This window comes from Mustela nivalis, assembly GCF_964662115.1.
Source record: "Mustela nivalis genome assembly, contig: HAP1_SCAFFOLD_379, whole genome shotgun sequence".
Classification (NCBI taxonomy): domain Eukaryota; kingdom Metazoa; phylum Chordata; class Mammalia; order Carnivora; family Mustelidae; genus Mustela; species Mustela nivalis.
In genome coordinates, this window is record NW_028136271.1 from 686085 (window position 1) to 700904 (window position 14820).

At 46.0% G+C, this 14820-nt stretch overlaps 1 protein-coding gene and 1 long non-coding RNA gene across 11 annotated transcripts in view; both read right to left on the reverse strand.

Annotated features, from left to right (window-relative positions):
- Positions 1 to 430, reverse strand: part of LOC309857100 — a 42338-nt gene extending 41908 nt beyond the window's left edge. The window contains exon 1 of one of the 2 annotated variants that reach the window (XR_014307481.1): positions 322 to 430. This is a non-coding gene — a long non-coding RNA (uncharacterized lncRNA). The other variant, XR_014307482.1, reaches the window with a different exon arrangement.
- Positions 1 to 14820, reverse strand: part of LOC309857099 (conserved oligomeric Golgi complex subunit 2-like) — a 141251-nt gene that overhangs the window by 82732 nt on the left and 43699 nt on the right. For 5 of the 9 annotated variants that reach the window (XM_082749973.1, XM_082749971.1, XM_082749976.1 and 2 more), the window contains one exon: positions 14126 to 14687. The exons of 3 other annotated variants lie outside the window; for them this stretch is intronic. In XM_082749973.1, coding sequence (XP_082606099.1) covers positions 14589 to 14687 — 99 coding nt within the window. In that variant the 3' untranslated portion in view covers positions 14126 to 14588. Of the gene's footprint in view, positions 1 to 1473; positions 1595 to 14125; positions 14688 to 14820 lie in introns of those variants that run through there. One more of the 9 variants, XM_082749978.1, reaches the window with a different exon arrangement.

Sequence of the window (14820 nt, forward strand, 5' to 3'; positions counted from 1 at the left end):
GAGCAACCCCACAGGTGTGACTAGGTTGGACACTCCCAGCAAGGGAGGGAAGGCCCCCCCTTGGGTCCTTGCCAGCGGCAGGGTGCCACCTGGGCCTCCGCCTCATCCTCTCCATCCGCGGGGAAGTCAGAGCGGCCCCCACCAACCACCACCACGCAACCAGATTGATTCTCCCACTACAAATCCCCGCTGCCAGGGCCCCATCTGTGTACTGACCTAAAAGCCGCCCTCAAGCAGCCGGCCCGCGGAGCGTCTGGAGTTCTCCCAGCCCCGCGCTCACGCCTCCCCAGGCCGCCCCCGCCCCCGCGGGCCGTGCCTTACCGCCAGTGTCCACGAAGCGCGGGGGCGGGCGGTCCCGCAGCGTGGCACTCCAACCCGCGCTGGCCTCGTCCTCGTGGGACTCCTGCGCTTCGGGGGCGTCGGGAGGCAGCGGGGGCCGGGACGCTCGTGTTGGGCCTCAGAGGAGGCGGCCAAGGAGGAGCGCGAGGCGGCGGACGTGCTGTAGAAGGGGTTCCCGCTGCTGTTCGGGCCGGACTCGCGGAACACGTCGTCCCAAATGTGCAGGCTCTCCTAGCGCTCGCGTGCCGCCTCGAGCAGCGCCGGCGCCCTCCTCCGCGCGCTCCCGCCGACCTGGGCCATAGCCCCGGCCGCCGCCGGCGCGCCGGCCCCACAGAGCGCCTCCCGGCCGCACGCGCCGGGCACTGGGCCCGCGACGCGGCCCGCCGCCCCCCACCAGCGCAGCCCGCAGCACAGCGCCCGCCGCGCCCGGCCGCCCGCCGTCTTGGCCGCCTCGGGCCCAGCGCCCGAGGAAGCACCCTCGAAGCTCGGGCGCCGCAGGCTGCAGGCCGCGGAGGGACGCAGGGCGGGAGGCAGGGGCTGCGGCCGGGCCCAGGCGCCACCGCTACCGCCGCCGCTGCGTCTCCTCAGCGCACGCTGCGTCCCCGCGCGCCCTCCCGCTGCACCCCGCGCTCCCTGGCCAACCTTGCCGGGCGCCAGCCGCCAGAGACGGACCCCGCCTCCTCGCACCTCCGGCCCGCCGGCCAATGGAGAGCAGGCCGGGGCGGGGCCCGCGCGGGCCCGCCCCACATCCCTCGGTCGAGCGGGGCGAGGAGTGCAGCAGTGGCGGCGGCGGCAGGGGGGAGAGCGGCCGGTGGCTTCCTCGCCTGCGGGACGTGTGGCCCGGGACGGCCACCCGCAGGCCCCACGCGGCCCTGCAGGGGGAAGGGAGGAACCGAGTGGTTTCCGGGGTTGTGGGGGACGCAGCCGGTCTTCCCGCCGCCCCAGCCGGCTCACGGAGCGTGAAGCCCGCGCTCTCGGTCCCCTTCCGCAGTCGGCGCCGGCGGCGGCGGGGAGCTGTCCCCCCCGGTGGTTCTGAACCAGGCGCTGCGGAAATTCCAGGTAGGCGCCAGGCCCGAGGGTCACGATTCCGTGGCTGCTGTGGCTGTTGCTGCTTCGGTGCTCCACAGCCGGCTGTGCCTTGAGCTCTTGCAAGCACAAGGGCTATCTGGCTTCCGGGAGCCTTGCTCTAATAAGGAGCCCGCCTCGCTGGTTCATTTCTGGGGTCAGGTGGTGACTCAGTCTCGCTTCAATACCCCTGTAATTTGAGGGGGTCAACATCCGATCTTAGTCATTCCTCCCGTCTTTGACCTTTGACATCTTTAAACTCAAAGTATTCATTACCTTCCAAATATTAATTACTCTAACACCACCACTGCAACATCTTCACCCATACACTTGACACACTTGTCTGTTAAAATACGGCACAATCACCCAGGCTTCAGTGTTCTGATAAATAGATCAGAAAGGTTTCATCATCCCTCTGCCTTGGCCAGGAGTGCGTGGCACTCATTCCATTGATGACGATACACGTGATCAGGCGTTTCTTGCTCCTCTCTCCCTCCCACACTAATGCAATAAGTCACAATGATGGTAATTGGGCCATAAAGTCACTTGCACTCTGAAATAAAATAAATCCACAGAGATGTGAAGGGCTTGCAAATCCTACTGGGTATTAACTAAATAAGGATTACACGACAGGGAAAGGCATATTGCTATTTCATGCATAAAGGATGCAGATGCATAAAGGGTGAAGATGTTGGTACCACCAGCTAAGGTCAGTTCTAACAGCAGGTGAGCAGCTTCTGCTCTCGCCCTCCCCTCGCAAGCCCCTGTTTCCTCCTCCCAAACCAGAGTCTCTGTACCAGCATGAATTCCTGATCATCACTGAAAGATGATATATAAAAAGGAAAGGATTCACATGACATTGCTTTGTATATGAATTGGCTGATATACGTAAAATTGTTTGCAAAGCATTTCAACTCCGTTGGAAGAATTGTGTCACAGAAAAGAACTGGTTTCCAGCACTTCTCTATACTGTGTTAACCAGGGAAAGATTCTGAAGAGAGTTCATACAAGTAATCAGACTTAAAAGGGTCAATGACACATAGATTGAAGACGAAAAGTAAGATTGCGTAGCTCAAGTTCAAATTCTGCAATTAGGAATTCTGTAATACTCCTGTAAAATTTAATGATATATATTTTAAAAAATAATTGAAAGGGATCAAAACACTGAAATACATAGGCAAGAACTCCTTCTCTTCTCCAGGCAGCCAATGTAAAAGTCAGCAGCTAAAGTGAGGCTGTATTTTAAAAACAGTGGCTAGCTTTGCTACCCAGAGGAAGGAGGAAGTAGAGCAGTAACAGTTACAAGGATGGAATCAGTCTTCCATTGTGCCAAATCTGCATTTCTATGGTGCTAATCCCAAAGAAACCTTAGAGTCTTTGTGCTTATGAGCTCTCAAGTGCTTGTAGCTCACAGAGCATGCAACACTGGGAGAGGATTATATGGTCACAAAAGAAACAGACTGGGAAATCAAATTGTTATCCAAACCCTGGCCCAACAAAAATGAGATGGCTATGTCCATTTAGAATCAAGGGTTTAGCAACCAAGTGCTATTTTGTTTAAACAAATGTTTTCGACCAAGAACAGTAAAAACACTTCAGCCTTTAAAAACAGGTGGCTGATTCTCCTTGTGAAAGGAGGGGAGGAAAGGGAAGAAAACAACTGGAAAACAACAACCAAAAAACTTTCCCATCTGCTTGGCAACCTCCTACTCAATGCTATGATTATGGTTCTACATAATTAAGTTTTACAAGTAATGTTTTCTGGGAGGATAATTATAGAACCAGCATTATACTGAGATCTTTTAACTTTGAGTCAGTTAAACACATCTTTCAAATAATACAACTTTGTAATATAATTAATTTTAAGATTAATATTGAACTTTTGGTTCATAGTCTGCACAAAAGGCTCCAGGGTAGTAAGAACAACCCATTTCTGTAGTAGATTCCTTAGGCTTTGTTAAGCCAGAGAGGTTCATGCTCTTGTGAAACTGGGGATAATAGCCATATTTCATTGAGTCTTGGCCTCCTTTCCTGGTATAGTTTAATAAGAAACAAAAAATGCTACCATTCAAACTATGATACAATGTTTTCTTTTCATTAATATTTTAATTTAAATGTATTCAAAAAGCTCTTTGGTAAGTATTTAGACAGATTTTTATTACATATGGCCTTAATGCATACATAAAAATAAAAGTTAAAATTTTTGGTTAACCTTTTTCCAAACCTCACATTAAGAATCTCACTACTTTTATTTACTTTCTAACTGAGAGATTTCAGTGCCCAGATTTTTCTCACAATATGTTCCTCTGAGCCACCCAGAGCTTCTGTCATGCTGCACTTAAAAAATTATTATTAGACATATAGCTGACATTCACTGTTAAATTAGTTTCAGGTGTACAACATAGTAATTTGACAATTCTATACATTACTCAGTGATCACCACAGTAAGTATATCATCACGTCACCATATAAACTTATTATAATATCATTGGCTGTATTCCCAATGCTGTACTTTTCATCTCCAGATGAGAACAGGAAATTATTTTATTTATTTTATAACAGGAAATTTGTACCTCTTAATCCCCTTCACCTATTTCACCCATCCCCCATCCACCTTCCCTCCCATAACCACCAGTTTGTTCTTTGTATTTAAAAGTCTATTTCTGTTTTTTTTTTTGTCTGTTCATTTGTTTCTTTTTTTATATTCCATATAGAAGTGAAATTACAGGGGTCCCTGGGTGGCTTAGTGGGTTAAAGCCTCTGCCTTTGGCTCAGGTCATGATACCAGGTTCCTGGAATCGAGCCCTGAGTTGGGCTCTCTGCTCGGTGGGGACCCTGCTTCACCTGCCTCTCTGCCTGTCTCTCTGCCTACTTGTGATCTCTCTCTCTTTCAAATAAATAAATAAAATCTTAAAAAGAAAAAAAAAAAGGAAGTGAAATCATATGGTATTTGCCTTTCTCGGTCTGACTTATTTCTCTTAACCTAATACCTTCTAGATCCAGCCATGTTGTCACAAATGGCAAGATCTCATTCTTTTTTATAGCTGGATAATATTCCATTATATATCTATATACACCATATCTTTACCCATTCATCTACTGATAAACACCTGAACTGCTTCCATATACTGGCTATTATAAATAGTGCTGCAGAAAACCTAGGAGGGCATATATCTTTTTGAATCAAGTGTTTTTATTTCCTTTGGGTAAATATCAAGTACTAGAATTACTAAAGCATATGGTAAATCTATTTTTAATTTTTTGAGGAACCTCCATACTGTTTTCCACAGTTGTTGCACCAATTTACTTTCCCACTAAAAATGTACAGAGGTTCCTTTTTCTCCACATCCTGGCCAACACTTGTTCTTTCTTGTCTTTTTAATACTGCCATTCTGACAAGTATAAGGTGATAGATCTCCCTGTGGTTTTGATTTTATTTTCCTGGTGATGAGTGATATTGAGCATCTTTTCCCATGTCTATTGGATGTCTGTATGTATTTTTTGGAAAAATGTCTATTAAGTCCTCTGCCCATTTTTCAATTGGATTATATGTTGGGGTTTGGGTTTTTGGGGGGTTTTGTGTGTGTGTGTGTGTGTGTGTTCTTTACATATTTTGGTTATTAATCCTTTATTATGTTTATCATTCACCACTATCTTCTCCCATTCTGTAGGTTCCCTTTTGGTTTTGTTGCGGGTTTCCCTTACTGTGCAAAAGCTTTTTATTTTGTTGTAGTCTTAATAATTTATTTTTGTTCTTGTTTCCCTTGCCTAAGCAGACATACCCACAAATAATGTTGCTAAAACCAATCTCCAAGTGATTACTGCTTATTGTCTTTTAGGAGTTTTATGGTTTCAGGTCTCTCATTTATTCATTTAATTTTTTTTTTTTAAGTAAGCTTTACACTGAATGTGGGACCTAAACTCACAGCCTCAAGAATAAGAGTCACATCCTGTACAGGCTGAGCAAGACAGGCACACCTCACACTTCACATTTAGATCTTTGATCCATTTTGAGTTTCTTTACGTGTATGGTAAAAGAATGTGGTCTAGTTTCATTATTTTGCATATGGCTCTCCAGTTTTCCCAACACTGTTTTTTGAGGAGACTTTCTTCTGTTACTTATACTTGCCCACTTTGTCAAAGATTAATTGACCATATAATTGTGGATTTATTTCTGGGCTCTCTATCCTGTTTCCATTGATTTATGCGTATATTTTCTCCCAGTACCCTACTGTTTTGATTACTATAACTTTGTAGTATATCTTAAAATCCAAGAAACTGATACCTCCAGCTTTGTTCTCCTTTCTCAAGATTGTTTTGCATGCTGCACTTCTTATAAAAGTATTCTGAAGTCATCCAAATTGCCACCCGTCCATTCTGGTGGTTTGATGCTGGTGGGGTTTCTCTTTTTCTTTTTTCTTTTTTTTTTTCCTTATCTGAGATTTTCATATAATAACCAGTTTATTTTCTTTCTTTAAATGATCCTCCAAAGGCCTGTGGCTTGCCATGCCAAGGGATGTAGATGATCAGTTGTGCCCTAGGAGCAGTAACCACATGGCACAGGGTCAAGCTGTGGTAACTTTATAGGGACTTCCACCTGCTCAGCCCCAACTATAAGACAATTCCTGACATTGGAGATGTGAAAGAAAATGGGAGGGGAGGGGCATCTTAAAATCCATAAAATATGGAATATTGTCTCCTGTTTGTACTTTTACAATTTCTGATTTTGCAAATGGCCAAGCTGCCGCAGGGAACAAAAATGAGGTCCTAAGGTGGCAGAGACTGACCTGGCCAGCCCTGTACTGCACAGGCTATGCGTTACACGATCAGTATGAATGGAGAAAGCAGGGATGAGTCAGGGAAGCTGCTGCCTCTCCCTACATTGCCTTCATCACCCACAAGGAGGGGGCCCAAAGCCAAGGAGGACCTCCTGGAACTGAGACAGGGGAGGGGAAAAGAAAGCTGAACGATGCCACAGCTGCTGATCCATGACCAAAATATGGGGGAGAAGGCTGGAGGCAAATGTGCATGGTACACCGTGACATTTGGAGTCCTAGGTGACATAGAAGCTTAAGGATCCAACCTTGCTCAAACTGATTTTACATGATGATTTTATCTACTAATCAACCCAGAGGTGCAGAGAATGAAATAGGGCAATACTATAGAAAATGCTTGAGAGAAATCTCCCTTATGATTGAGATAACCTGATATTTCCATCGATTCATTCATTCGTTCAACAATTATGTACTGAGTATTATGTATCAAATCCTCTTCTGAACACAAAATAAATCAGGAAAAAAGCCCCCACAAATACCATTTTTATAGCACATGCACTCAAATAGAAGAGAGAGAACAGACAGTAAATAAATAAATATATAATATGTCAGCTGTTGATAAGAAGTCAAAAGTAGAGAGGGCCAGAAACTATGTTGATTGTGATGGTGCTGGTGCTGGCTGTGTGCAGTTAGGGGAGATTACTCTGATAAAAAGCCATTGGCAGATCCTTGAGTGGATTCAGAGAACAAGACGGGTACATTTAAGAAGAGGAAACAAGTGCAACCCCCCAAGGGAGGCACACACTTGCTGTACTCTGTTAAACACCAAGGAGGCTGGTGAGCGGAGGCAGAGACAGCTGAGTGAAGAGGTAGGAGATGAATTGAGAAGGAAATTGAGTGTTACATTTTGTAAGACTGAATTTTGTATTGAGTGAAGTGGGGAGCCATTGGAGATCTTAGAGCAGAGAAATAACAAGGTCTGACTTTTGTCTTAAACGGATGCTTTAACTGCTGAGTGGAAAATAAACTAGAACAGAGCAAAAATGAATCCAGAAGACCAGATAGGAGACTATTACAATAACTCAGGCTATAGAAGACGGTGTTTTGGACCACAGTGGGAGTAACTGAAGTGTGGAGAACTGGTCAGATTTAGAATATTTTTGAAGATAGAATCCACAGCTTCTACCAAAGAATTAAACGTGGGCAGTGAAAGAAAGAGATGAATCAAGAATGACTCTACAGTTTCCTGTTTGAGCTATTGCAAGACCAGCAGAGCTCGAGAAGAATAAGAGCTTGGTTTTGAACATGTTGGGTTTAATTCATCTAGGTAGATCTGGAAAGCAGGCAGTGGAAGAAAGCTCAAAATCCAGGTCTGGACTGGAGGTGGAGATGTGAAGTCATCAGGAGACAGATGGTAGAAGAGGGACAGTCACCAAGGACTCAGTGTAGACAGAGGAGAAGTCTGAGGTTGGGTCCTGGAGCACATTCATACTCAGAGATCAGGGAAATGAGAAGAAACCCCAAGTGGATGGGCTTGTCTTCACTCAGAAGGGATTGGAGTAAGGGTTCCACCCAGGTAAACTTAGTGGGATTCTGTGGGTCTTCTTTCCTTACCGATTTTTCTATTCAAGATTTATTTGACAGAGAGAGAGAGAGCAGGAGCACACACATGCAGGGGGAAGAGACAGAAGGAGAGGGAGAGAATCTCAATCAGATTCCCCGCTGAGCATGGAGCCTGACATGGGGCTCGATTTCATAACCCTGAGCTCATGACCTGAGCCAAGATTCACATGCTTAACCACTTAGCCACCTACACACCCACCCAGTTTGTTTTTCTTTCTTTTTTTAAAATATTTTATTCATTTATTTATTTGACACAGAGAGAAAGAGAGAGAGAGAGAGAGATCACAAGTAGGCAGAGAGGCAGGCAGAGGGAGAGGGAGAAGCAGGTTTCCTGCTGAGCAGAGAGCCTGATGCGAGAGCCCGAGACCCTGAGACCATGATCTGAGCTGAAGCCACCCAGGTGCCCTCAATTTACTTTTCTCAGTGAAGTCATCAGAATGGTCAGTCATCAGCTGTATCTGATGGAAGGTGTTCAGTTCTCACTCTGAACAAAATGGCTGTACATTAGAATCACTGGGAGAATTTTAAAAGCACACTTATATCCAGACCCTAATTGGATATTAATCTAATTGGTTCTACACCAATTAGATCAGATCCTCTGGAGGTGGGCACTCCTGTGTTTTAAAGTCTTCCAGGTGATTCAAAAGTGTGGCCAGTGTTGAGAAGCCCTGGCTTAAGGTTGGAGGAAAGAAGATGTGAAATAGTCAAAATATTTCATGAGAAGAGTGGAGATTCTGTCGGTCAGAGAAACATACTTGGATTTGTGGCTAAGAATTTAATGTGAAAGGGGCGCCTGGGTGGCTCAGTGGGTTAAGCCGCTGCCTTCGGCTCAGGTCATGATCTTAGGGTCCTGGGATCGAGTCCCACATCGGGCTCTCTGCTCAGCAGGGGGCCTGCTTCCCTTCCTCTCTCTGTGATCTCTTCCCTTCCTCTCTCCTACTGTGATCTCCCTCTGTCAAATAAATAAATAAAATCTTAAAAAAAAAAACTTAATGTGAAAGCTTCCAGCATCGTTGCTTTTCTCACCAACCACCTTCAGCTGCCAGGGGCAGATGTAGGGTGGACAGAGGGTTGGGTTTTTACCAAGGTGGGGTTGTATCAGGTATGTATGATGTATGATGTATGATGGAGGTGAGAGTATGGGACAGGGATTATAGCTATGGGAGCGGACTCTGTGCCAGCTGCGGAGGCCTGTGAGAATTTGGGGGAAGGATCAAGAACCACAGAAAATGAAATAGGGGGACGTCTGGGTGACTCAGTTGGTTAAGCAGCTGCCTTCGGCTCAGGCCATGATCCCAGCGTCCTGGGATCAAGTCCCACATTGGGCTCCTTGCTCGGCAGGGAGCCTGCTTCTCCCTCTGTCTCTGCCTGCCACTCTGTCTGCCTGTGCTCACTCTCGCTCCCTCTCTCTCTCTGACAAATAAATAAAATCTTTAAAAAAAAGATTCTCTTCAAAAAAAGAAAATCAAATAGGTAAATGGCTTCTTCTGAGTGACTTAGATAATTAATACTTCTTGAAATAATTTAGTGCAGCCAGACCCCTGCAAAGCAGCACAAACAACTCTGATGAGTGCTTCAATCTACCACTTCTTCCCAGGGCTTCAATCAATTGCTTTCAACAAGTGAACCTTGAGATATTTAGAGCAAAGGAAAAACAATAAATATTGGAAGTTCGCATTTTTTTTAAGATTTTATTTATTTATTTGACAGAGACACAATGAGATAGGGAATACAAGCAGGGCGAGTGGGAGAGGGAGAAGCAGGTTTTTCCTCTGAGAAGGGAGCCCGACACGGGGCTGGATTCTCAGGCCCCTGGGATCATGACCTGAGCCGAAGGGCAGATGCTTAGCAATTGAGCTACCCAGGCTCCCCTGGAAGTTAGCTTTTTACATTCTTGGAAAATGGGATTTTGTATGTTTATGTCCTTTTTCTGTCCCCTTGTGGATATTTTCCCTCTTGAAACACACCCAACCCCTGCTCCACAGTTGTCCAGTAAAAGAAAGGGGTCTGAGTGCCATCCCCAAAGTTCACTTGCGTTTAAAGGAGAAACAATCCTGGGAAGCTGTTTTACACAAAAGAGTAGATTGCTCAGTTGTATAAACTCAGGTATTATAAGAAAACGGGAGAGATATTCCTTACTAGAAGGGGGACCTGCTCAGCGTTTCTAAATTCACATTGGTAGATTGTTGAACTCTTGTAGGCTGAGTGTTAAAATCACATTTTTCCCTCCGTTTTCTTACAGAGACAATGATGGTTCTTCCAAGATTGTCTGTGCAAGGCTAGGCACCTGCAAAACCACACATTTGACTTGAGCCATCACCCAAGTAGAATGTAATCCGCTCTCAGATCATAGGAGAAAAAAGAGAGAGAGAATCCCAAGGAGAAACACTCACGTCAGGAGTTTCATCAAATTTAGTGCACGTCTCACCATTTATCTTCATTTGCCGTAATTTTTTAAATAAACACTAATGTCAAATTGCCCTGCGTTACAACGGGCAACTCAGTTATCAGAAAACCACGAGTCTCCAATGTTTGTTCTAATTACTAAAGCAGAAGAGCAGACAGAGTTTAGAAAATTTTCAACAAGGCTTAAACAAGAGAGATTTTCCACTTTTTTCTAATCAGGTCAACATAAGTACCACTTTCCCTACAACCTTGTAGGCAGTTGGTATTTTTCAGAGATATCATTTGGTTCTTTATAGAAGGCTTAAAGTTGGAGGTCCATAAAAACGATAATCAACTTTTATGTGTGCCTTCTATAGGCCAGAAACTGTGCTAAATGAACAGTATCTAATTTAATCCTCCTAATAAGCCCTGTGAAGTCAATACTACTGACTATTCTCACTCCAAGGGGGGGCAAAGCAGATGCTTCGAGAGTTGAACTCAGTTTTCCAAGTTCATACAGCTCGATATGATGGAATCAGGACTTGAGCTCAGTCTAATGCCAGGTTGGACCCTCAGTGGCAGCTACTGTAGTTTTTTTGACCATCACCTGCTTCCCTCCCCCACCCCCGCCCCCATCTCATTCCCATTTAGGGATAATCAGCCATACCTAAATGACAGTGGCCAGGCAGGAAGGGTGGCTACTGGGTTTAATTATTTATATCCAGGGGGAAGAGCCGCCTCACCCCATACGTTCTGCTTCAGCTCTTGCCCTGCCAGGGGAGTAGCCATCCTTCAAACCATTAGTGTTAATTGCTGGTGAGGGATGAATTAGGCGGCAGGGGTCACACACAGTTTACTAGTCATGCATATTTCTTTCAGAATACCTAAGTACCATTCCCTTGGAGATGAGAAGAAATGATGGGAGGGATGTTAAAAGGCACTCCCAGAAATATTTCTGGACCAGTCATGATCACTAGCCCTTATGATACTCTTGGAGTCATTTTACTGGTTCTTGAAATGAGTGCACTTGCCCTATGATGGCTTGGCCCCTCCCAGTAATCAGAAGCTCCCAGGATGGGTCAAAGATTACTTTATTTGCTATAATTCTGCAAGTTGAATGTATCTCTCAGCCATTTCCTGTGAATGCTATTATGGGGCAGGCACAGGGGGATGACTATGGGACAGAAACATATCAGGTGAGAGGGATCCTATGCTTTTGTAGGAAGGAGAAGCCCATTCTCTTTGGTGATGGGAGTTTCCCTTCTGCTCTGACTCCTGCCCAGCCAGGATCAGTGGGGAGCCTCCTCCTTTGGACGACAGGTCTCTTTCTTTCTAAATCCTCTTTTTTTGGGCCAAAAAGCAAGGCTACCCTTCTTTTCATCTTTCAGCTTTTTCATCCTGGCCAACGACACTCAAACACCCTCGCCCCCAATTTGGGCTGCTAGACTATGCCAAGAGGCCACATACTGGGTATATTACCTCAGGCCCAGTGTTTGGACTTCACTGAACCTTAATTGTAACATCTGAGAAGGGTTGGGGAGGCGGATGTTGTGAGGATTCATTAAGACAATATTAAATTTTTATCACGGAGTCAAGAAAGATCTCTTGTTAGGAATGTGTTCAATCTTACCAGGATAGAGGGCAAAATAGCATTTTACATATATTTTTTTAATAAAGTATTTCTTTTTTAGAAATTATTTATTTGACAGAGAGACAGAGCAGGAATACAAGCAGGCGGAGTGGGAGAGGGAGAAGAAGGCTTCCTGCTGAGCAGGGAGCCCAATGTGGGCCTCCATCCCAAGACCCTAAGATCATGATCTGAGTGGAAAAAAGACGCTTTAAGGACTGAGCCACCCAGGTTCCCTGCAAAACAGCATTTTAAAAAAAATTTTATTTATTAATTTGACAGACAGAGATCACAAGTAGCCAGAGAAGCAGGCAGAGAGAGAGGGAGAAGCAGGCTCCCCGCTGAGCAGGGAGCCCGATGCGGGGCTCCATCCCAGGACCCTGGGATCATGACCTGAGCCGAAGGCAGAGGCTTTAACCCACCGAGCCACCCAGGCACCCCGGAAAACAGCCTTTTAAACAATATTTTTATTTTTATTTTATACATATATATGTAAACATAGAATTGAATGTATACATATAAATATAATTTGTAAACACATTTGATATACATTTATGTTTATCCTAGGATACAACACTGCCCTCCTGAGCAGCGCAAGAGGGTGGGTTTTTACAGAGAATCACCAAACAGCTTGACCCAACTGAAGGGCCAGCCTTGCGCTGCTGCTTAAGAGAAAGCCTTGAGTTGGGAAAGGTTTGACAAATACTGAGAAAAACCAGTCAATTAATATGTTAAAAACACTACCCAACCACAGTATGACCCATTTAGACATATGGCTTTAATTTTGACTTTAGTCTCCAAAGCCTAGGGGTCCCTGGGGAAAGGGGGCAGAGGGAGAGACAGGACCAGCTTCTCTGTGGGCCAGGTTTCTGGGGTTGCTCCCAGCCCTGCCCCCAGAGGGAATGCCCCCACCCAGGGCTTTGCTCCCAGAAGGGCCCCTCCCCCAGAAAGCCCCTTCCCAAAGGGCCCTGCCCTTTGGCTACACCCTCAGAGGTCCCATTATCCACCCCCAACCCACTCACACCCCCCTAACCGCCAAGCACCACCCTCAGAAGGGTTCTAAGGTGAAGTCAGTGTGCTTCTCTCTCACTGTCTAGGAATTACTCAGTTTTATTTTTTACTTTGTGTTTTTTGAGCGAAGTGGGTGGTGTAAGGACCTATTTTATATTTTTATATTTTAGCCAGAGGCTTCCATTGAGGTTACACAATAACCTTGTTGTTTAACCCTTAAGCCGTCCCTGCTCCCCTTCTCCCAGGGGACTTACTTAAAAACAAGTCCGGGAAATCAACCTCAGGTAACAAAGCCCAAATACAAGGGTGGGTCAGGCCAGGTAAGACATCTGATCAGTGGAGGGTTGCATACTGTCTCCCTAGCTACCAAGGAGTATGTGTCCCGCCCCTTGTGAGTCTTTTGGGCGCCAATCCTAACCAAGGTGATAGGCTAGGTCAAATATCTACTAAAAGGTAAGTGGTCACCTAGCATCACTGTGCAGCTTTCTCTGTGTGTTACAATTTCATTGGCCACCTGTGCATGACCAGGCCCAACCACATGGCCTATGTCCTTAAAAGCTAGTCCGTAAAGGAGAGAGGGGTTGACTTCTCTGTAAGAAAAGTGGCCCTGGCTGGTCAGTTTGATTCTTGATGCTTGGTGCGAAATAAAGCTTTGTTGACCTTCGCTTTGTATCAGTCTCGCTCTTTTAATCATGGACCCATTATTGGGGCATAACAGGTGGGACAGTGGAGCACGTACATAGCAGAGGGGACAGCCCACTGTGGGTATCCACCATTCCTTGCCTCCTCATTTGCATGTACTACTCGCCCTACCCGGTGAGCACAGCATGGACACCTCGTGAGTGGTGGTCAATGAGACTCGCCCACCATGTGACGTCTATGACCGAGTCAACCGGACCTCGCCTTCCCTACAGACCAGAGCTTGCTCTGAGCACCAGCAGGAGGTGGCCTCTTGTGAGCAGCCCAGAACCCTGTCTTGTCCTTTCTCACTCATGTCAACTCCCTGTGTTAGCCAAGCCTTGGAAGTGGTGACTTAGGAGGGAAGGGAAAGAAAGGCAGCCCCCGGCTCCTGATCCTGTCAAGTTCCTTACTCATCAGGAAGCCGAGGGAGGCAGGGTCGGTGGAACATGTGTGAGTCCCCAGGTGAGGTAAAGATGGCAGAGCTGGTCTTGTTCAGGATTTCCACGGTTCTTATAAGAAGAGGGCACGTGGGTGTGCCCCAGCTGTGGAATCCCTGCGTGAATTATTTAACACTGACATTGCACCCTGCGAAGATGAATGGCAAGAATCATGCCCATAATCACATTTTAAAATTTTTATTTGCTTGGAATGACATTAAATGCAAATAGAAAACAGCAGCCATGCCCCTTCAGAAGACAGACCATGGAGGAAATGAGCTTTCTATTTTAGTACCTTTAACAAACACTTCCTCCCTGTTTTTGCCCAAAGGGCCCTATATCTTCATTTTGCATGGGGCTTGTAAATTATGTAGCCAGCCCTGGGGACAGCTGTGCAGTGTCTCAATGACCCAGTGCAGGGAATGGCAGGAGCCTCCCTCCTTGATACAGTAGTATTACACAAGCCCCTGAAGCTGAAACAGAACTTCAGGATAAAGTCTGGGGGGGAGGTCCTCAAATTTCTGAGTCATGGGCTGTCGTAAACAAAATATCAACAGCCGGGTGGCTTAGGCAACATACAATTTATTTTCTCATGGTTCTGGGCGCTGGAAGTCCAAGATCAAGGTGGCAGTAGGGTTCGATTCTTCAAACGTCTCTCCTTGGCTTGCAGATAGCTGTGTTCTCCACTCTGTCTTCAAACGATTGTCCTTCAGTCTGTACTGTCTGTGTCCTAATCTCTTCTTCCTGTAAGCACACCAGTCCTGTTGGCTTGGTGCCCACCCCCAGTGAGCTCGTTTTCCCTTTATCACCTCTTTAAAAATCCTGTCTCTGAATACTGCCACATTCTGAGATGCTGGGTGTTAGGACGTCAACGTAG